Here is a 22,172-nt window from a genome sequence, read left to right as displayed (position 1 = left end):
ACCAAACCTGTGCTGCCAAACTGTAAAAGCTGCCAAACTTTTGCTATTTAATTTGGTGATAGAAAGGCAAACCCTGAAACCTTTCCCTATCTAATGTCCAAATAATTTCCAAGAAGCCTCAAAACAATTGGATCCCATATATTAAAGGGTCTAACCTACACTAATTCTTCATAGAGTTTGTTTGATACAGTAGAGACTAAAGAGATTACTTAATGTTAAGATATTTCTTCATAAACCAAATACATTTTCTGGAATATATCTGAGAATTGACCCTTAGTCGTTCTGAGAAAAAATGTGTGCTATGTTTCTTAACTTACATCCCTCTCCCTGGGTCACATAAACAGGGTGGATAGGCTCTCTCTGGATGTAACCGGTGTGCAGCTGACATACTAAGTTGAATTACCAGAGCAGCTGGCCAACTCACAGCACAGTCCTTTACAGTCACATACTCAACTTTTAAAGGCGACAGAACCTGTAGAGGATTATGAAGGGCTGATGAAGAGGACAAGTATCCAAAAACAGAAAATAGAACATTAATCCATCTTCATGGTATTTGTGTTAAAAATATAAATGAACATGGATAAGGCTGGCTTTGTCTTTCTTGAGGGCAGCTTTAGCTAATAGAACTTGAAACAGATCTGTGATGTACAGTTTTTGAAAATCCTAAATATGAATGACTTTAAATGGAACCACCTGATGTGAAGAGCAGAAACGTAATCATGGTGGAAACTACCAAGCTCAAATGAGATAAATTCAAAGCGAAGAGATGAAGGGCAATTAAGCACCTATTTTGACAATTCGAAGTGGTCAAGTTTTTAAAAGTATGACACCGGAACCTTCACCTATCTGTATATGAGTGATAAATGAGGCATTTTGTGTCATTACATTCCATAAATCACTTCCTGTGGCTGCCGACGGCTTTTATCAGATCTAACCTTTTCCAGCTTCTATTAGCACAGTAACATTTTCAACTTTGACACACATGCAGTTTACAAATTCTGCAGCTGATTAACTCTGGACAGAAGCTCACTGGGATCATTGTCTTCAAGTTGGGGAAAAGCCTGAGGGTCTCAAGAGCTCAGACGCTTCCGTTACAGTACAAAAATTTCAACGACTGTCAGGAGTAGGGCTGTGGAGTTGCTAAGTGACTATTTGCTGCTGGGAGACAAATATGAACAAGGCTTTATTTTCCATAGAACAGGTGAACTAGAAAATGCCAAGAAATTGAAAGAAGAATGAGAAAATGAAAGCCTGGATGACAAGGATTAAATTCTAATTGAATACATGTTTTTGCTTTATTTGGGGGGGGGGAGTCAAAAAGTAATTTCTGGAATGATTTCTAAAGATGTTTTGATGTATGTAAAGCAAAGAGCAGCCAGACAAAATATACTTGATATGAGAACTATGAGCCCAGTAAAGCAGTTTAATACTGATGTATCGTAAGGGATCTTGAACGAAACGGAAATATTCAGTTGAACATTTCTGTACATTTCCAAGAGATTATTTTGGGTAATTCAAACAATGCAGTTGAAAAGGAGAAAATAAAATTATCATATTCTACCTGTGTGTTTTGCTTTTGTTGTTAGCCCTGGATGTCCTGTAACTCACTATGTGGATCCAGCCGGTCTCAAACTCAGAGATCTGCCTGCCTCTGCCTCAGCAGAGTAGGAATTAAAGGCTTGCCTCGTCATGCTTGGAGTCCACCTGTATTTTAAATCAGTTGTTAAGATTATAAAGACACAGCATGTAAAAGAATGGTGGAAATGTGCTAATTCTATAGAAAGAACTAAAGTAATTCTATAGAAACAGGAATGGTGGAGACAAGGAAAGATGATTTCACAGTCACTTAAAATGCACTTGCCCTCACCCTCGGTGGAAGAGTCAAAGAGGACAACTGAACTGGACAGCCAGGGTCTGGATGCCTGCCACAGTGCTGTGCAGAGGTAGAAGGTGTTGGTCAAAGCACACATTCAAACAGTATGTACCTAAAACCTATGTACCTGTGTGGAAGGGTCAGAGAAACCTACCTTAAAAATACAACTGATAAAGACAGAAATAACGCTGAGCTTCTCAGGGGGACTGAAGTTGGTAATGCAACAAACCCTGGGGCAGGCTGCTTGGCCACTAGCTTGGTATTTCAAACAGCATTAGTTTTGATGAGAAGTACCAGCCACGAAGCCTAAATGACAACAACCAAAGGGGCAAACTAACAACAGTAAAGGGAGAATGTTCACAACCTCCTGCAGCGGACTCCCTCTTGCTGGTAATTGACAAATCTTGGAAAAAGTGGGGGAAGGACAACCCTTTCTAACATCAGGTCCCATATAGCCTCCTCATGTCACATCTGAGGCCTATCCATGACAAATTAAAACCCTCTTTATTTCACTAATAATATCACTCATCTTAGGAGCTGGGCAGTTACACTTTGACAATTCAAATGCAAATCCTGGGCCGCCTATGAGTATTCATGACAAAGGCATATTTATCATTTAAAACAAAGGGACATGACTTCTTGGTGTTCATATCAAAGACCAGTGATGGATGAGGCCAAGCTAATCAAAAGACAGGCTAGAAAGAACACAGATGTTTGCCACTCTGATTAAGAAAAGACTATTCACTCCCCAACTCCCCCCAAATCCTGCCCAAAGTGGACATTTCAAATTGTTTTAAGGTATAATTTCAAGTAGGCATCTAGGCCTGTAACAGCTATGGCTCTTAGAATACCAACCCCAGCCCCAGGCACAAATTACAGAAGCAAAAATTCTCCAAACCAAGAAAAAATCAAAGTGCTGGAGTCAAAGCTCCTTAGATGTAACCCGTTAAGACTTCCAGAATTGGTACTATCCTCCTCAATTATTTTCAATCCAGAAATGAACAGAATTAAAAAAAAAACAAAAACAAAACAAAACAAAACAAAAAAACAGGCCTGCTTCCATCTGCCATGTATAATCAGTGTGAGCCAGCTGCAGAGGAGCCACAGAGATGAAGGTCTGACACTGTCCCTGCGTTTGTTCCTTACCATGGTGGTTTGTTTCCAAGTGCTTCTCAAGTGGAAAAGGATTTAAGGAGAACTGCACATATTTACGACTTTAAACACAATTAATCCTGGAGATGTTTTAGCATTCAGTATCATCTCAGGTAGTGGGGGACCAGCATTAGAACAGGTATTTTAGAGCCTGAGCCTGTGATAGCACCTTCTCCCATTCCACTGATGAAGAGCGGTCATCAGGGCCGCCTAATAGAAATCCAATTTACAAGGCCCTGCTCATTTGAGTGCCTTTCAGGACACTCAGGATTGGTAGCCCTGCAGTCCTGCAAACAAATGCTGGTTCCCTCAGAGCAGTGCTGCTCCCACACCATACACTGGAAAGTCATCACCGCAAGGTTACCTTGAAGAAACGAGGACGGTGGAAGAGGTCTGAGGGAAGAAACCCCACTTGTAATTCATCTAGTTTAGGCCAATTTTCCTTGTCACTTTTGTGAGTCTAGGAAAGTACACTTGTTGATATGCTTTGACAAGATGTCTAACAGACATAAAGCAACACTCCCACTCCCACACCTCACAGAAAGACATACAAGGGACAAACAACTATTTGCGGACTACAACAATGATTAGGTGGCTTTGCTTTCCCTTTTGTTAGGATGATCGTCCTATAATCACGAATGCTACATCAAACTCAGCACCAATGCCATACTGCTTCCCATATGAAAAGCATGCATCACCGTTAGTGTAATCTGTAGTGTAAGCCTATCTACAACAGGCATATCTTCTTGAAGCACATGCATGATTCCCACGGAGAGACATAACAATGGAATATTTCAGAGGGGTTCACACTCGATATATTAAGAGGTATTTACAGAATAACAAAACCTTTCACCTTTTGGCCCCTGTATGAAAAATTTACTGGATGCCTAATATATTTAATATTCAGTAACATGAGAGAATAATTTTTATGCAACTCTGATAGTTAGAAAGATAGATAACTCAATTATTAGATCATCTATCAAAATATTCAGATGTGCAAGAGGCTACTAAAAAGATTGATGATGGAGAAAGTCCACTGATTCTCTAGCCATCATATTCATGCATTTGGCCAGACAACATTTTTCGCTGCCTTCACAAGCAAGCTTCATTACCCATCACTCCACTGAAAAGAGTTTATTACGAGGCTGCCATCTTGGCAAGACTATTATTTAGATGATAAATGCTGAGGGGAAAAAAGTATGTCTACTTCTTTTTCTTTTTTTCTTTTCTTTTTTTTTTTAAGCAAAAGATGAGCTTTTCTGACAGAGAAAACAAACAGCATCCACGTTTCTAATTAAGTTAAATTTGGCAGATACAAATATAGGTCAGTTAAAGCTACGATGTTATCTTCTGTCTGAATTTTAGCCTTAATTTGTAAAATGTAAATGAACTAATTAGAGGAGAAACAGCATGATTAGTGATGAAACGCTTCTGTTGGGTCTCTGCTTCTTGACATTTATGATCAACTATAATGAATTATTGCTTTTTAAAATAATTGATAAATTTCCCCCCTCACAACAATGAGAAAAAAAAAACTCACTAAAAATTTATGAAAGCAGGCCAGCCACCTGGCAGTGTGACAGACTGTGTGGTGTTAACTTCTGAGGAAAAGGTAGTCATAGAAGGTCATGATACTGTAAACAGTTTATTTCCATCTCTGCCTGTATGGATGAATCTGAAGGAAGAAGTGTATAGACATTTGATTACTAATAAAGGTAGTTAAAATATCTTCTAGAAAAATGTTCACCCTAAGCTGGACTCTACTAGACTTCACTTGGATATTCTGAATCTTCAGGTAGTTAGTGAGAAAAGGGAGGGGTAATAGATGGAAAAAGAAAAGATTAGCCTCTGGAGACCCAACTAGAAAACCTGGCTCTGTTAACTGTAATTAACCCTCTAATAGTAGACTGAAAAAAAGATGTTCACTTCTTTCTAGTCTCTGTTATAAGAACTGTATCTACAGTGTCAGATGTAAATGTCAGTATCCAAGCTACAAAAAATCCTAAAAGGGAAAGGCTGTCAGGCAGCCCCATGCCCTGCACAAATAGAGGAGGATGGACTATGGGTTCTTGCACACACCTGAGCACGTGGTATCAAGGAAACCGAGGCTGAAACCTTTCTATCGGGCAGACAGATGGAGAATATGCCTTGTCAATGGTGAGCAGTGGACATGGGAACACGTGGAGCAATAGAGAAAATAGAAAGAAAAATGGCTCAATCAAAATACAGAGCTGCCAGGGGCGCTACTGTGCAAAACAAGGGAATAATTAAAGAAGCCCAATACTTCAAACTTTCAGTTCTAATTTTAGTTATTCTGTTAAAATACTCACCATGGTCTAAAGCATCTTAGTTTCATTTAGCAGACAGTTAACACATTTGGAGAAAATCTGATATGCTGAATAAAATCCCCACCCCCATCTAATATTATGACAAATACAAAAAATGTCCTAAGCTTTTCAAGGTGTGATCTAAAGGCTCAGGGGTTATGACTGCACTTGTTTCATATTGACCAGTTGTGGAGACAGAAAGAATATCTCTGGGGATAGTTGAGGATTTTAATAAAAGGATTTATTACTGTTATGTTTTACGAGTTCATTAATAGTACACAATTTTCTTCCTGTCTTCCTAACACCATGGTGTTAACGTAGGAACTAATGTGGATATTCATCAAGTCACAGCTTTCCCCCAATCTTTAGCAGAACTTGGGCCTCCATTCCATAGCTCGCATTTTTAACATGTGCTGGGCCTACAAGGCGCACCCTACTTAGTCTCACACTTTAGAGGTAGCCCTCAAACTGTGGCATCTATAGCAGAGATAAAGAAACCATCAAACATAGCACACAACCCTCATTTGTTTAGTTTTAGCTATTAACACTTCATTCACATTGGTCATCTTGAAAAACCAATTTAATTTTTTAAATTAAAAACATTAATAGTTCGAGGATAGGTTTTTAGCTTTATGGAAACTGGAAGAATAACAGAGCAAGAGAAATTTCCAACGCAATCATTTGCATCTGTTTGAATTCTTGACTGTGCATGGAAGGGAACAAATGCCTTTGAGGAGGGGGTTATCTCTGATGGAAGAGAAAGGAAAATGGAAAAGCAGTTAGTGTCAGGTATCTCAACCCAACCTGAGTCCCTGGGTGTTATAGGAAGGTCATACCCTTTCAGCATTGTACTGGAGTGTCAAAATACATCAACAAACCATCACACCGCAGGAAGAAGAATGACCTTTCAGTCCTTTATGTTTGGTCTGCGATGGAGCTTTGGATGCCGGGTATGCACGAATGGTTTTCCTAGCTGCTTGACAAATGCAACTCCCAAGGCTGCTTTCAAATGTGATTGCTAAAAGCTGCAGGTTCGTACATTTTGGTATAACTTTCAAATGCACATAACTCACAGTGGGAAGCGAGGGGAGGTTAACTACCCCAAAGTGAGATTTGATGCAACTAGGCTGAAATGATTTTATAAATGCTCAGATTCGAGAGAGATGGGGGTTAAGAGTATGCAAGTTTAGAAATAATTTTAGCTGCTTCAAGAGTCATCAATCCTGCTAATCAGTTCCTTAAACTTTATTATTGATGCCATATTGCACTTATCTCCTTTTTTCTCCATATCCATTAAAATAAAAACATTTTTTTTTACTCTGAAAAATTACAATTGTTTCCATTTTAGATTATCCTTAAGTCAACTTGTCTCTTGCCATTACTCAGGACCCCTATCCCACAGAGCAGTTGCCTCGGGACATCACTAAAGAGCTCAACTTAAATGACTGTTAATGTACACTATTTTCCACTTATTAATTCTTTAATAACACTATTATTCTCTCTACCAGCTACATTCAAACCCCTAAATTATATTTGTCTTTTTCTCGTCAATACAACATTTCCATTGACATTGTGTGTGGCACTGACGATACTTGCCAAATCCTATAAGTCTATTGCTACCATTTTTTGGTGTAAGATGAAATTAAAGTTTGGGAGGGATGATAACCACCACAGCTGACAGCAATACATGGGAAGGTAATGAAAAAAGGAATTTAAGAAAAGCAAGGAGAGTGATCAAGTATAGCTTCAGAACCTATGTGAGAAAATAAGGGAGGAAAAAACAAATCAAGAAACATCTGAGTGCCTGTGACTGGGGTGGTGGGGGGAGGAGGGTGGAATGTAACTCACATAAATCTTAGGGTAGGCTGTAGGAATGTGAGGAGGAGGGCAGGGATAGCAGGCATATGGCATAAGTTAATGGGAATAGGGAGTTCAGAGGGATTTAACTTATCTCGACTATGGCAATGGCAAGCATCTGATTCTCTCTAATGGCTTGTTGACGCAGGAAATCACCGTCTTTTATGAAGCAGAATGCATAGATCTCTCTGTTTTGTGACAAGAGTATGAGATGCTGGATGAAGGGGGATGGTTCACATGATGAGCAAGATGGAGAGGCTGAGGGGTGAGATTCCATGCCACAAGAAACAGCTCACAATTTAAACGTATGGACTGATTATATCTTGAACTTGCTATTTCCTAAAATCATACCATGAGTCTCAGAGATCACGTAGAACAAAGCTTCTGATAAGGGAATACTAACATACAAAATTCGATGAGTGTCAACAACTAATTGAAAGTCATCTGATGTTCACAAGACCTCCCTCCCCCCTTTCCCCCACAAAAACAGTAGTGTGGACAGTAAATCTGATGCCAATAACAGAAGGCTACTGAACGATGTTTCAATTATTGGGAAACAAAATGAAAATGGGCTAAGAGTCAAAAGAGAGACAGAAAGGCCAGTAAGGTGGTAGATGCACACAGTACTAGTCATTGTGAGATATACAGGCAGCAGGAGTGTGTAGTGAAAATTTTGGTTTCTTTAAAAACTCAGTTATGTGGATATGTTTTTGTTTTAATTCCCAGTGTTGAGTAACACTGCTGAATCAGAGCAGGTGATTATGATTTGCCTTGTGCACTAGCAGGGGTGTGATTTTGCCAGCTGCAGATGTTTTACCGTTGGAATTCTGGGAGCTCTTCAGAGGGCATAAATGCCAGAAGGACTCCAAGGCAGCTGCTGCTCCTGGTTGCTTTTGTTGTGATTTGAGAAGAAGTTGGAGATATATGGACAATGGAGATTAGACTTGCCCCAAGAAACTCTACACCAGCAGGAAGTAGTCTATTTTGTTGGCTGAAAGAGGTCTAAGCCCCTTTCCCCTCTAACCTTTCTCTCCTTCTTAGTGTTGGGGGACTGGAAGGTATTAGGGTAGAAAAAGGGTTGGAAGTGAGGTAGAGATATATGAATCCAAATAAGGTAGTACCAAAAACTTGCACCAACAGAACTAAGCTGGAGGATAGCCTGAACTATATAAAGTTAATTCTAGGGGATCCTGGCTGTATAATAAGATATTGGCTCAAAAAGAAAACCAAAACAACATCAAAAAAGTGGGAAAAGTGAAAAAAATGTATGGATTTGAATGAAAATGAAAATTGAAAGAAAAGCATGGTAAAACTTGAGGCCAAGGACACAGATATGGTCAGAGGGGACTCAGTCTACGATCTTGATCTTCTACCCCAGAAAAATCAGGAAAGTGAGAACAAAGTTGAAATTAAGGAAAAAATTAGAAGCCAATGAAAGACAAACAAAACAAAACATGATTATATAAAGAAATCAGAGTATCGAAAATTCATTTTGGGGGGAAAAACAAAACTTTTAGGCAGACTGACCTAGAATAGACAAATCTCAATAGCGGGACTAACAAAGGTGATGTGTATTAAAATAAAAAGGGATTGTTTTTTATCAAGCTTAATCTGGTATATTCTACAACTCAGATAAAAGGACAAGTTTTCTGAAAGACAAAGTCCTAAGTTCATGTAAGACACACACACTCATGCACACACACAAAATTCCTATGTCTACTGCACTGATTTCAGAGTTATAAAACTTTTCAGCAAGAAAGCAACAATATACCTCACGTCTGGATGGCTGGATAATTGTCTTTGAAGATTAAAAAGAAATACAACACTAAAAAGATTTTTCTGGAAAATTAAAAACTAGGAACTCACATTCATACTATGAGACTGGTACCCATTAAGTATCAAAACCAGACAAAGGATTTAAAAACAAAACAAAACAACCCCGCCCCCCACATCTCTAGTGCTCATGAATGCTGTTGCAAAATTAACAAAATTTACCAAACAAACTACAAGCTGTATGAAAAGCTTTTTCTTGCAGGCGAAATGTACTTTATCCTAGGAATGCAAGATCAGTTTGACATCACCAAATCAATCACTATAATTCAACACATTATTTCAAAGAAACATATGGCCATCTTAATAGACACGTTTTGAAAAATGCCCAACAGCCACTTTCAATTAAAACCCTAGGAAATTAGGGATAGTGGGGAGCTTTCTTAATATGATAAAAAATATTTGCAAAAATATAGTGTTAATATCTTGATGATAAAGTAACTTCCCTCTGAAATTAAGAGCAAAATAGACATTTATCTGTTACAGCTAATCATTTTTGTGCAGGGACTCTAGCTAGGGCAGTAAAGTGATAAAGAGACAATAAAGGCATACAGATTAAAAAAAAGTAACAGTGTCCGTGTTAAAAAAAAACTAGGCTGTCTGTGGAGAAAAAGGAGCGAAGTATTAATAAAAGACTTTTAATGATACATTCAGAATACAACAGCCATATGCCAAATCAATTAGATTCCTTAATAGAAGCAATGAACATTTGGAAACCAACATAAAAATATCATTTCCAATAGTATCAAGAAACAAAATGACTGATTTCAATCTGATAAGATAACCTGAGCCACATGCAATGTTTCTAAGGAAATACCAGAAGACCTAAGCCAGCAGTTCCCACCTGTCCCAGTGTTGCGGCCCTTTAATACAGTTCCTCATGCTGTGCTGACCCCCAACCACAAAATTATTTCACTGCTACTTCATAACTCTAATTTTGCTACTGTTTAAATATTTGATATGTGACTCCCCCCCAAAGGGGTCGTGACCCACAGCCTTAGAACTGCTGATTTAAATAGAGAGAACATATTAATGCTAAGGTTACAACTCTTCCTGGGTTGATCTATAAATTCAATAAAACTTCCAGAAAGATCTTTTTCTGAGGAATTGTTCTATCACTTTTGAAATTGATATGGGAATGTTAAAGATTTATAATTTAAAAAAAAAGGAAAGGAAAAAAAAACTTCTGCAGAATAATAATGATGTTGGTGGACTCAGACAAGTTATTTTTGAAATTATGATATCACATTAATCTGGATTGGTTGTAGAAATGGTAAAAAAAAAAAAGACAAATTAATCAATGGAACAAAAATAAGAATTCAGAAATAGGTCTTATATGATCAATTGATTTTTTTTTTTATAAATTTGAAGCTATAACAAAACATATTTTTTTAAAAATGTGCTGGAGCCCTTTTCTTCTCTCTCTGCACGGGCTCCTTACTCTCCCCCCCCCCCTTTTCTCATGGCAACTTCCCTGATCTTGATCCTTGGGGCCAGGGAAGTCGCCTACCTGACAGCAGCTTCCAAATAAAACTGCCTTTAAAGAGAGAGAGAGAGAGAGAGAGAGAGAGAGTGGTGGTGGTGCTGGAACTTGAATTTTAATGGGCACAAGATCTGCCTATCACAGTACATACAAAATTAATTGTAAATGAATGTTATTATTATGATTGTTTTAGAAGAAAACATAGGGGATATTGTTGTGATTACTTTAGATGTTTTAAATGAAGATTTATTTTAAGTCGTATTTATGTGTATGTGTGTGAGTGTATGCTACATGCATGGCATGTCCTCTGTAGCCGGTGTCATAGATGGCTCAGAGCTGCTCAGTGTGGATTCTGGGAACTGAATATAGGTAATATGCAAGAATGGTTAAGAGTTCTTAACCACTGAGCCATCTGTTCAACCACATCTTTAGATTTAAAAAAAAAATCAGATATAATTACAATAGCATGATCCACAAAAGGAGAAAAACAAAAATAAAGATAAATCAGAGTCCCCGAAATCAAAACTTGTTTTTCAAAGACAGTCAGATGAATTATAACAAGCCACAAACTGAGGGGAATTTTCATAAATTATATATCTAACACAAGACTGACATCCAGTGCACTGAATATAAAGCCACTAAAACTTGATAAAAGAAAAGCAAACTAATTACAAAGAACTGAAGATTTGAGCAGAGATTTCTCCAAAGACAAATTGATGGCAAATGAGTATATAAAATTTTTAAATGCAGTATCAGAAAATGCAATTGATATCATGGTGAAGCTCATTCATTACATAAGTAATATAAGAAATGTAAGTAATTAGAAAGTCATGTCCAAAAGGCTAAGGAGAGCAAGTGACTGGGGAGAAAGCAAGCTCCCTCAGCAAACATTCTGCCACTGGGAATGGAGAAAGGTATATTCCTTAGAGGTAACAGATTAATCAATTCATAAAACATAAAATACACCCACTGTGTGTCCTAACCATTGTATCATTATAGGTATTTACTTTGAAGCAATGGAACCATATAAAAATTTTCCAATTGCTTACCATACTATGTTACTAATAGCAAGAACTAGATACTAAGTGTCTCCTCACAGCTTAGTGAAAACCAATAATCAGACAGATACAGCACTGAATGTGCTCTAGGAACTACTGGCAATTAAAGAACAGAAAAACACCTGAAAGAATTCCTGTGGATTTTTTTTTTTTTTTAAAGCCAGACAAGATGTTCTGTGATGGCACAAATCTTCAATTTCAGCACTCAGGAGGCAGAGGCAGGTCGATCTCTGTGAGGTCAGCCTGGTCTACAAAGTCAGAACAGCCAAGGTTACACAGAGAAACTCTTGTCAACAAAAACAAACAAAAACAAAGTAATAATAGCTCCATTAAAATATAAAACAAACCACAGAAACAGGTCAAAGAAAACTAAAACTAAATTAGAAGAAAAGGGGAAAAAAGGAAGAATAATAGAAACAAAAAGAATGCTGCTACCTAATGCAAACAAATCAATAGGAAGTGGTACGCGGACCCTATCATAGCAGTGAAATTAGTTATCCAAAAATATGGACAAAAAAAATACTTTCTTTCCTTCCATGTGATGAAAATACAAGGTGAAGTTTACATCCACTTTAGTCTGATCTTTGTGCCACTGGACTTAGCTACAGAAAGTGCTTTTGCACAGAAGGGTGTTTGGTGTATGGCTCTGATGTTACTGTGGGTGTCTCTTTCTTTCTTTCTTTCTTTCTTTCTTTCTTTCTTTCTTTCTTTCTTTCTTTCTTTCTTTCTTTCTTTCTTTCTTTCTTTCTTTCCTTCCTTCCTTCCTTCCTTCCTTCCTTCTTTCTTTTCCTTCCTTCCTTCTCTCTCTTTCTTTCTATTTTCTTCCTTCCTTCCTTCCTTCCTTCCTTCCTTCCTTCCTTCCTTCCTTCCTTCCTTCCTTCCTTCAAGATTTATTTATTTATTTTTATGTAAGTGAGCACACTGTCACTGTTTTCAGACACACCAAAAGAGGGCACTGGATCCCACTATTCATGTTGTGAGCCACCATGTGGTTGCTGGGAATTGAATTCAGGACCTCTGGAAGAGCAGTCAGTGCTCCCAACCACGGAGCTATCTCTGGAGTCTTGGGTGTCCCTTTATATTGAGACTCTGTCATCCTCCTCTCACCTGTCTGCATTGTTAGCTCAAATGGCATGTTTGCATTCTTTGATGGCCCCTCAATCCCTTCTTTGTTGATTTGGTTTGACATTGCATTTCTGAACCCTGCATGACAGAGATGAACTCCATTACATGGGGTCAGCAGGAAGAGCTAGTATTTCAACATTTCATTGTTCCCTAGATTTGTGGAACTGAGCAATGTCTGCCTCAAAACACTTGACCATGCTTAAAGATAGGAATCGGACACATAGGTGCCTAAGTAAGTAAAGAATTTCCTAACAGATATGTTTTCTTTCGTTTTAATCCTTTGTTTAAACTCTTCTCAGTCTTGCAACAACCTTGTCTTCTTTGCAGAACCCACATGAAAGGCTCAAGACATGTTTTTGCTCAGTTTTGCTTCTGAAGCCATCATTGCAAATCATTAATGATGGCACACTGTGCAAACTCCTTGCTGGGGAAAACTTTGTGATTTACATTCCAGCTGTAGCCAAAATGGTTTGGGTACCCTGAGAAAACATTCTCATGAAGGTACTAAGTACACAGAAAACACTTTCCTTGTCTTTATCAAATATTTTGAGGTTTCTGTAGCTAATAACAGTGTCCAGTATTTGTCGAACAATGGGATGTCAATACCTCACAAGGAACTCCACTATGAGAGATGGAAAGGCAAATTATTATATTTTACCTTCCCAAGGTCCTCTCCAGCACATTGGCTAATTATTAGTCGATCTGTCTCTCGTTCTGATGACTACTAGTTAGTGCACTGTGGCAACACTTTCTGAGGCTGCTGTAATTGAAGGTTTGAGAGCTTCTATTGCTGAGGCACAAACTCCAACTCACGACAGATGTGATCAGCCTTGCCTTTAACAAGACTGAAATAACTGGAAATCTGTGATTTGACTAATTGCAGGCTTCCTGAAAGTATCTTAATACAGGAAAAACTTGGGCCATCCTCTGGAACATACATTCCTTAAGTCTGACTGCCTGGTGGCTTGGTTTGAAATGCCTCCTCTCAGGTTATCACCAACCAGAGAAAGCAATCACTAGACCATTGAACAAATAACTGATCTTTAAAAAGACCTGAGAGGGAAGAAATGAACTCAGATCAATTTCTGTGCAGAAGGTATTAGCTTAGCATTGCCTGTAGGAGAGTAGACTCTCTGGAGCCAACTGTTCAAAAATCTGACAGATGGCACCTGGCTCTTAATCTCTGTAGAAGTACAACACTGTGATCAATGGCCTATTTCCTGCGGTGTTCATCCCCACATACCTTACTGCCAGTACACAAAAAAGCTTTGGGAGATGGAGATGTACACATTGCTTCCTTTGAAGAGGAATCCATGCTAGGCACATGAGCTTAGAAGAAGCTGTGGTCCTCTTCTGGCTGCATCCAGTTCACACAATGAGGATTCTAGGCCAAAGGAATCTGCCCTCTGTCTCCCAACCTCTTCTAGGCAGTGTTCTTTGTTGTAAAGACATCAAAATGTGCTTATTTGGGAGCCAAAATACCACTCCCAGGGCCCAGCGCTGGAGTGCACACTTCTCTGTCGGAGGGCAAGGGTTTGTGGAGATTTGCATGGGGCTGTACAGGTTGGGTTATGACCAACACCTTTCCAGGGGAAGTGAGAAGAAGACAGGGTTGTGGGTCTGCCTGTACCTACATTCCTACAAACAGCCTGGAGAAGAAAGAGCATGGGATTTTTACCACAAATCTCAACTTGAAAATCTTCATGCACAATAGAGTATTTTCTTGCATTTCTACGAAACTGCCAATTGTTCTCTACTACAGGGTTTCAAGGCGGTCCATTTCAATTTTCAAACCAGAGATGTCTGAAACTGAGAAAGGACAGGAAAGTCATCAATGTAAAGCTGGGCGGATAAAACCACATCTACAATTTCAGCACTCAAAAAGGTGAGGCAGGAGGATTACCATGAGCTCAAAGCCAGCCTTAGCTACAGAGTAAGATCCTGTTTCAACAAAACAACATAAGACAAATGAAACAAACAACCATAAATATTTATCTGAGCTTTACAAAATGCATTTGCTATGTGGTTAGTCTTCACTGCCCACTTTAAAAATCATATAAAAAGTTTTAATACTTCTCTAAACTGGGGCTGTAAAAGCTTATATATCTATAAAGTCTATAAAAGTGCTTAGAAAATTGAGATATTTCCCAATGTCCTGAGGATGGCACTCTCGAGAAAAAGAATTGGACCAATTATAGTTTAATGTCACCATGTCTTATACAGTCCTTAAGAGTTGATTTCAATTACAGTTGCATGTTTAAGTATGAGTATACCCATCGCACAGTCATGCAGTGAATAACTATCCACTGATTGCCTACTGTGTGACAGGCCTTCTGCCAATTTCTGAGCATTTAAAGATAGATAAAACGACTAGATGGCATTAACTCGAAGGAGGTGACAAGCAAACACCAATTATAACGCTTGATAACTGCTATGGGATCATCAGCAGAATGTAAGCAGGAGTGGCTTTGTGAAAGCAATAAGGTTTTCTAAGGAGATGTCAGCCAACCTGAGTGCTGAAGTTAGCTAAAGAGTCTATATGTTAAAGAAGGTGATTCAAACTGTCTGAGGGCCTTTAAATTTCAGCAGAAAGTGATGCACAAGAAAAACACAGACGCGGATTTAGATCTGTTGACTGCTAGCACATATGAAAGTGCTTTGCAGGTATTGGATAACTGATTTTTAAAATAAAAGAATAAGAAAAGTATTATTATCAATTCCATAGATGGGCAAGCTGTTCCCATGCAGGAGACCAGCGCAACCTAGATTCAATCCCTTGATTGTATGTATTCCAAGGATAACTATATTGAAAGATTAAATTCAAGCACGTAGAACCTTATCATTTCCAGCCAGCTGGCTTTCATGGTCTTTGCAAAGCTTGCCTATAAAGTGTACTTTTAAAATAGACACTCCTGGTGACAGTGTGCTTGATGATACCAAGAACAGCCGAAGGCCTGAGCCTGTATGTGAGTGCCAGGTTCTTCCTGATCAGCAGTTGTTGGACAATGATCATCATAGCATGCTTGCCCCTCTTTGTCAAGCTTTTTTTTTTTTTTTTTTTAATTCTCCTATTACTCTGATGGGCAGTATGTTGTTAGAATCAAGCACAAAATCTGGCATTCAACTGTAGAACTGCCTTGCTCTTCTATCTGCCATCAGCATGTTAAAGTAGACTTAACCATGTGAGCCACAGTGTCAAGAACTCCCTTCGTGACTACAGGAAGAGGAAGCGAGGGCCTCTCAGTATTGGTCTCATAAAGAAATGTCTTCTGGCAGTACTCTACAGTTTGTGGTTAGATTATGGAATGAACACTGCTTCTCAGAGGCTATTTGACTTGATAGAGGCAGAGATGGAAGCAGGTTGAGGGATTACTCAAGGCTCATATCGAAATGGGGGTTGGAAAAGCAGCACATGTTCTTCCAACAGTATATGTTGTTTTGGAAAAGTGACTGCATTGAGAAATTTAAATCTTTTAAAGATGAATTAAGGCAAGACAAATTGCTAAAGTTTTATACCAAAGCAATAAAAGGGAATGTGCTTTTCAAGAGTTTTCTAGGGCAAATTTTCACCATTTTCTATTCATTCACTCACCCACCCACTCACCCACTCACCCACCCACTCACCCACTTGCTCATTCATGTGGGGCTAAAGCCCCGCTCGGAGACAGAGTTGACTGAGGATCTTTACATCTGAGATTGGGTGATCAAGGATGTGCTTCCAAGGATGGGAAATGAGCTGAGCTTTGAATGTTACATGAAGAAGTTAAGTGGAAATCCCAGCAAAGGAAACATTTCCAACTATAAACAAGGATTCAAGGAAATGTAAGCGATAAGGATTGTACAACTAAGATGGGTTATTGAGATAGAGAAGTATGTATCTACAACTGGGCTGGGGGCGGGGAGATCCTGCAGAAGTAAGTCCCTGAGTAGTAGAGTGAGTGGAGCTGGGATTTTATTTCAGATGTGACAGCAATGGCACTGAAATGCTTTGAGTTGGGGGGGGGGTGCAGGTTCACATTTTCCAAGACTGGGATACAAAAAGCTGCCCAGAGGGCTATAAGATTGGGCCTGAGGAAATCAGTTTTGAAAGCCAAAGTAATTGCCCAAGAGATGCTAATGGGTGCCAAGTCAACAAACAGTAGGTGAAACGGTAGGTAATGAATACCCAGTCTGAGACACAGTAAAAACAGAACTAATAGATCTGTGGTAAAACTTAGATTTCTGAACTAAGCACACATTGTGGCACCATTAGTTAAACTGAGGAAGGATGGAAGAATAACAAGATCAAAGGAAAAAATTAGCTTTATGAACGTTAAATCTGAGCTTTTTACGATACCATGAAGGACAGGCAGAAATTCATCTCAGTCAGTGTTAGATCTGGGAGCAAACATTAGCAGAAACCAAAACAGAGGTATCATACCACAGGACCCAATAAAATATCTGCTTGTCTACCCATCAGTGGATGTAGATAAAAGAGGCCTGGGCCCTCTAGCCAGAGGCCAGGTAGAAGAAGAACCAGTGGAAAAGACCAAGGAAGCTGCTGGCATGGAGGGAGAAACACAAAAAAGAAAAGATATCATGGAAGACAAGAAAAACAAAACAAACAAAACCCCAAAGGTTTTAATAAAGATGGAGTGAATGACCAACTCTCAAAACTGTTGAAGGCTGAATAAAAAAAAATGTATGAAGAAAGAAAGTTCTTATGAAAATGTCAACCCAAAACTAGGTGTTCAGCAATTACTGGTATGGAAAAAAATGAGGTTATAAAAAATTGTCTTAAAATATGACTTGAATGCTCTTACACGAAAATCTGTTACCCTGAAAGCAGTGCAGTCAATTAGATTCATCTGGGTTTTCTCTTCAATTACAGCCCCGCCCCCCAACCCCACCTAGGTTGAGTCCAAATGTAAGTCTCTTTGAAAGGCTACTTTTGAGAGAATGTCTACTATTGCTGAGAACTTTATCACCTGTTCTGTGTGCCATGGTCACAGAATAAAAAAAAAAAAAAATGGATCCCGCACATTCACAGATGGCTAACGTTACCTTGGGTGAAAATGCCAGGCCACTGGCAAATCTGTTCTGACTGCCAGCCACATTCTTATCGCCCACCATTTGTATTGTGATGTCTCAATGCTCCATGCTTCACTTTGGCACTGTTTGCATTTCCTTGGTTCCTTGCAGACATTTGGTAGCATTGATGACAACCTGTATGGTATATGCTCCCCGAATGATCTGGAATATTTAAAACTAAGGCTAGCTAACATTTCCTATCATACAACATTTAGCTAATGCAAATTTAAAGAATATGTTTAGGTATGTATATAATGATACTCTATGTAAAATACTAAAATGAAAAAATGCAACAACATATATATATAATGTATATATTTTATATATATGAAACACAAAAGGAGCTGAGCATGGGTGGTATGTACCATTAAATCTCAGAACTCTGGAGGCAGAGTCAAGTGGATCTCTGTGAGTTTGAGACCTACATGATGAGTTCTATGCCCGGTCATGGTCTCACACACACACACACACACACACACACACACATGCACATACACATATTAAACAAAACAAAATAAAACAAAAACCAAACAAAATCCAACTCAGCTGGAAAGAAACAGCATTAAATTACTGCCCCTCATTCTCCTTCAGCCAGGTCTGTAATCTACAGGTTTCCCACAGAGGTGACCAGATCATTTGATGTGCCTCTGATTGATGTGTGTGTGAGGTGCACAGTAGGTGCTCAGTAGTTGAGTTGTTTCAGGATGAAGATGTGATTTTGGCATTTTAAATTGAGCTTTCTTATTTCAAATTGAACTTCTATTTGTTCTTCAGAAAAGATGTGACCAGTACCAAAAAGGGGAACACAGTCTTAATGTGCAGTGATTTACATGATCAATTGTTTTTAACCCTTTAGTAACCTAAACATAGGCGGTTTGATTTTTCTGTCATTGCTTTCCCTATATGCTCAAAAATGATGCTTTCTTTACTATTTCAAACTCATCAGAAAATCGCTAAAAATCTAAAATTCAATTTGCCACATTACTGCTAATTTGAATAATGGCTGAATAAAACACAGGAAACGCTGAAGCAGCATTGATTTCTAAAACATTTTGCACTTTCCTCCTCCATCCCTGTAAAGTAAAGCTCGGATGCTACGCACAATTACACAAGAAAATCAAGAAGGGCATTACATTCAGCATTTTGTCACGATCACTGTTACCATGGCAAAGAGTAGGCGTAGTTTAGCACAGCTGCCACGGGCGAGATCTGCTGGCCTTTTGTAAAGCTGAGTAACAATATAATGCCAAATTCGATGGCCTCCCACCCACAGCCCACACTGCTGCCTGCAGATGCTACCATCTCGCTCCTTAATGATCTGGGCATGTGTCATCTTATTACTATATTCCTACTGTTGACCAATGGCAGAAGAGCACAGCTCATCTAGAAAGGCTGCCCCCCCAACCCATTTCTTGTTTTCCTGGAGGAAAACACCTAGTGTGAGAACAGGAATGCAACCATAAAACAATCAAAGAAAATTACAATCATAAAAAAAAATCAGAGATTCAACAGTTGCATTGCAGATGACAGGACACTGTTAGAGATGGACAGGATAGGGGAGGCGGGAATAAATGCAGGCTTGTGATAACTAGCAGGGTGACATACTGTTTTCTTTCTTTGAGTATCAGTTTAGTTATCTATACAATGGGGACAAAAGTAACTTGCTTGGCTGGGGAGATGCCTTGGTTGATAAACTGTCGATACACAAGTATAAGGACTGGAAGCTCAGTCCCCAGCACCAGGCTCAAGGCCAGGCAGGAGTGAGTGTTGCCTGGATCTTAGCAATCGGAAGGTAGAGATGAGATTTCCCCAGGACAAGCTACAAGCAGAGATTTCTAGTTTCAGTGAGACCTTCCTCAATAAATAAAGTGGGAAAGTGGTGGGTTATTGTGGAAGACCAATCTAAAGTCAACATTGAGCCATACCTACGCTAACACATATGTATATACACCTGCACACAGTCCCACAAACCCATGTCCTATAAACATGCATGCACACATACACACCCTCCACCAGACCCACATCTCCCGCCACACAAACACATGTAACCTCTTTGCCAGAATTAACTGAAATAACTCAGGTGCAGGCACATGGCAGGTATTTGGGACATCTGCCCCAATCTGAACTGCTTTAATTGTGGAGGCTTCCATCTCGTCAGGATGATTGTAGAAATCTGTACATAAGCTGTTTGGTCCTGTTGTAATGTAAATCATTTTCATTTTTCATGTGGTTTGGATACTATCTTCAGGTAACTGGGAATAAATTAATTTTTATGGTCTAAAAGGAAGCATAAATTCCACATGAAAAGGATAAAATCCAGTGTCTACATCATATTATGCACCACAGCTTGTTATCCGTATTCTAAGTGACACTAATGTAGTCCTTGTAAAGCAGGAAATAGGCTATACTTGTGTTGACCTTAAGTACAGATTTTTTTTAAGTTTTAAAAAATGAAGCAACATCATGAAAGCAGAGAAGTTTAAATTATCTGGAATGAATACATTAATCAGAGTCTGTATTTACTAGGGGGGAAAAGGCTCCTAGCATTTTTACCAGCTAAACAAAATATTTTTTTTCTAATGAGACTTCAGCTGAGTATCGTTTATCTTACGAGAAAAATAATGGGACCTTACCTATTCCAGTAGCTCCAGAATTGGCCATGCAGGTAGGCGTGGTGGCTACATTCATCACCAAATGAGGCTTTGCTTTCAATCCAGTGAATTATGTGCCCTTCCACAGCTAAGGGACAAAGCATTACTAATACATGGTGAAGGAGAGGGAAGATTGAAAATCCTCAACTAAGCACTGGCCTCTCTATGTTTCACATTAACGAGCAAGGGTTTAGCCTCTGCCACTCACTATGGGCACAATTTATAAAGCAACACGTTTGTGGGAGTTCATCGCCAGGCACGCTGGGGCCACAGTCTCATCTTGTTCTCCTCACCCCATTCCTCAAAACCCCCTTTCTTAGTGCTCATGATGCTCTTCTGCAGCTCCCTTGCCAAGTGACACGTCAGGACCAAAAGTGTGCCTGGCTGTCTGGCAAAGCTGTGTTTTTAAAATTCGAAATGTAGAGAAGCGAATTGAGAATGGGAACTTAAAAATGCCTTCGGAAGAGCATGCTCCTTCCCCAAGTGTATGGCAAAGTTCTGAGGCACAGGCTTCTGAACCAACTGTGAGCAATTTAAGGTCATCTTTTCCAGTGAGTTTACCCATTTCAACACAGTATTGTAAAGATAATCTACTCTGAAAACACTTGCTAATAATAACATGCAAAAAAAAAACCAAACCACCAATCCCCTTCATACAGAGATGCATATCCAAGCTCAAGGACTTACCAACTGGCACCTGTAAAATGAAGTCTGGGGTTTTGTCATAGCCCTTTGCACGGAGCTGATCCTCATCTGCAGGGAGAACAAACACTATCATTTATCGAGGCACTCCATTAAAAAGACAGCAATATAATTGCTTTTCTTTCTTAAATATGTGTAAAAATTACTAATGCAGCCATACGTGTCTTTCTGATGTGTGCAATGCCATGTCAGAATAAATGAATTTTCTTCCCAAACCTGAATCAGAGATACAAGAATGCTTCTTTGTCCTTTTTGCATTTTTATGTCTTTATTATAAACATCATTAATCCAAGCTGTCAAGAGCTACCTTTTTTGGGGTAATTGAAAATTCTCAAAATAAATATACTTACTGATGGAAAGTAAAGAAACCCGCTGCAATGGAGGTCTCCACTGCCACTAGTCAATATTGACAGTTTACAGTGAGGCAGAAGCAAGGTAGCCTTTGAAACCAGGAGAGAAATGCTTCTGTTAAAGCAATCAAGAAACTCTGGTTTAAATTAATAAAAGGAAAGGCGGGGAGAGTGAGATCTCCGCAGTTGGCTGTCTTGTTTAATCCCTTAGGTATATAACTGCTTCCCTGATTGAGAGTTTGATGGCCTGACGTCTGTACAGTTGAAAAGCAAACGGGCTTGAAGAGGTTTTCCCTGTATTTTCAATTTCTTCTGTAAATATCAATGATCCTGTTGGAAGGGAAGAAGGCAGGCAAACGGAGACCCTGATAAAGTTGGAAAAACTAGCAAGGTGCTTGGGGGAGGGGGCATCCTCCTAACGTTTTCTAAATGCTGTCCTTGACTTCCAATGGCACTACGATGTGATTTCTGAAACAGAGAGCTCTCCATTAGATTTTGGAGTGACCTGGTCATTCAATTCCAGGCATGGCTTTCTGTCTTCACCCAACCTCAACTAATGGCCCAACCAAGTAACAAGGAAGGCCGAGTGGTCTCTTAACACCTACTGGGCTGTTGACATTGTCATGCATCCCACTGGCCTTCCTGCATCAACTTTGATTAAAATTAATGGCCCATTCCCAGTGTTGGGTAGCTT

The 22,172-nt window shown here is 39.1% G+C and overlaps 1 protein-coding gene across 6 annotated transcripts in view; it reads right to left on the bottom strand.

Moving 5' to 3' along the window:
• The window catches only part of Cdin1 (CDAN1 interacting nuclease 1), a 194,582-nt gene that overhangs the window by 73,150 nt on the left and 99,260 nt on the right, over nt 1–22,172 (bottom strand). For 2 of the 6 annotated variants that reach the window (XM_052183192.1, XM_052183190.1), the window contains exons 9-10: nt 21,114–21,179; nt 20,409–20,514 (exon numbers count right to left, since the gene is read on the bottom strand). In XM_052183192.1, the coding sequence (XP_052039152.1) occupies nt 20,409–20,514; nt 21,114–21,179 (172 nt within the window). Of the gene's footprint in view, nt 1–12,481; nt 14,515–17,748; nt 17,938–19,911; nt 20,053–20,408; nt 20,515–21,113; nt 21,180–22,172 lie in introns of those variants that run through there. The other 4 variants (XM_052183189.1, XM_052183193.1, XM_052183194.1 and 1 more) reach the window with 4 other exon arrangements.

The sequence above is a fragment of the Apodemus sylvaticus genome, chromosome 5, assembly GCF_947179515.1.
Source record: "Apodemus sylvaticus chromosome 5, mApoSyl1.1, whole genome shotgun sequence".
Lineage (NCBI taxonomy): Eukaryota > Metazoa > Chordata > Mammalia > Rodentia > Muridae > Apodemus > Apodemus sylvaticus.
The sequence above is the reverse complement of the archived record's forward strand: the minus strand, read 5'-3'. Positions and strand labels throughout refer to the sequence as shown.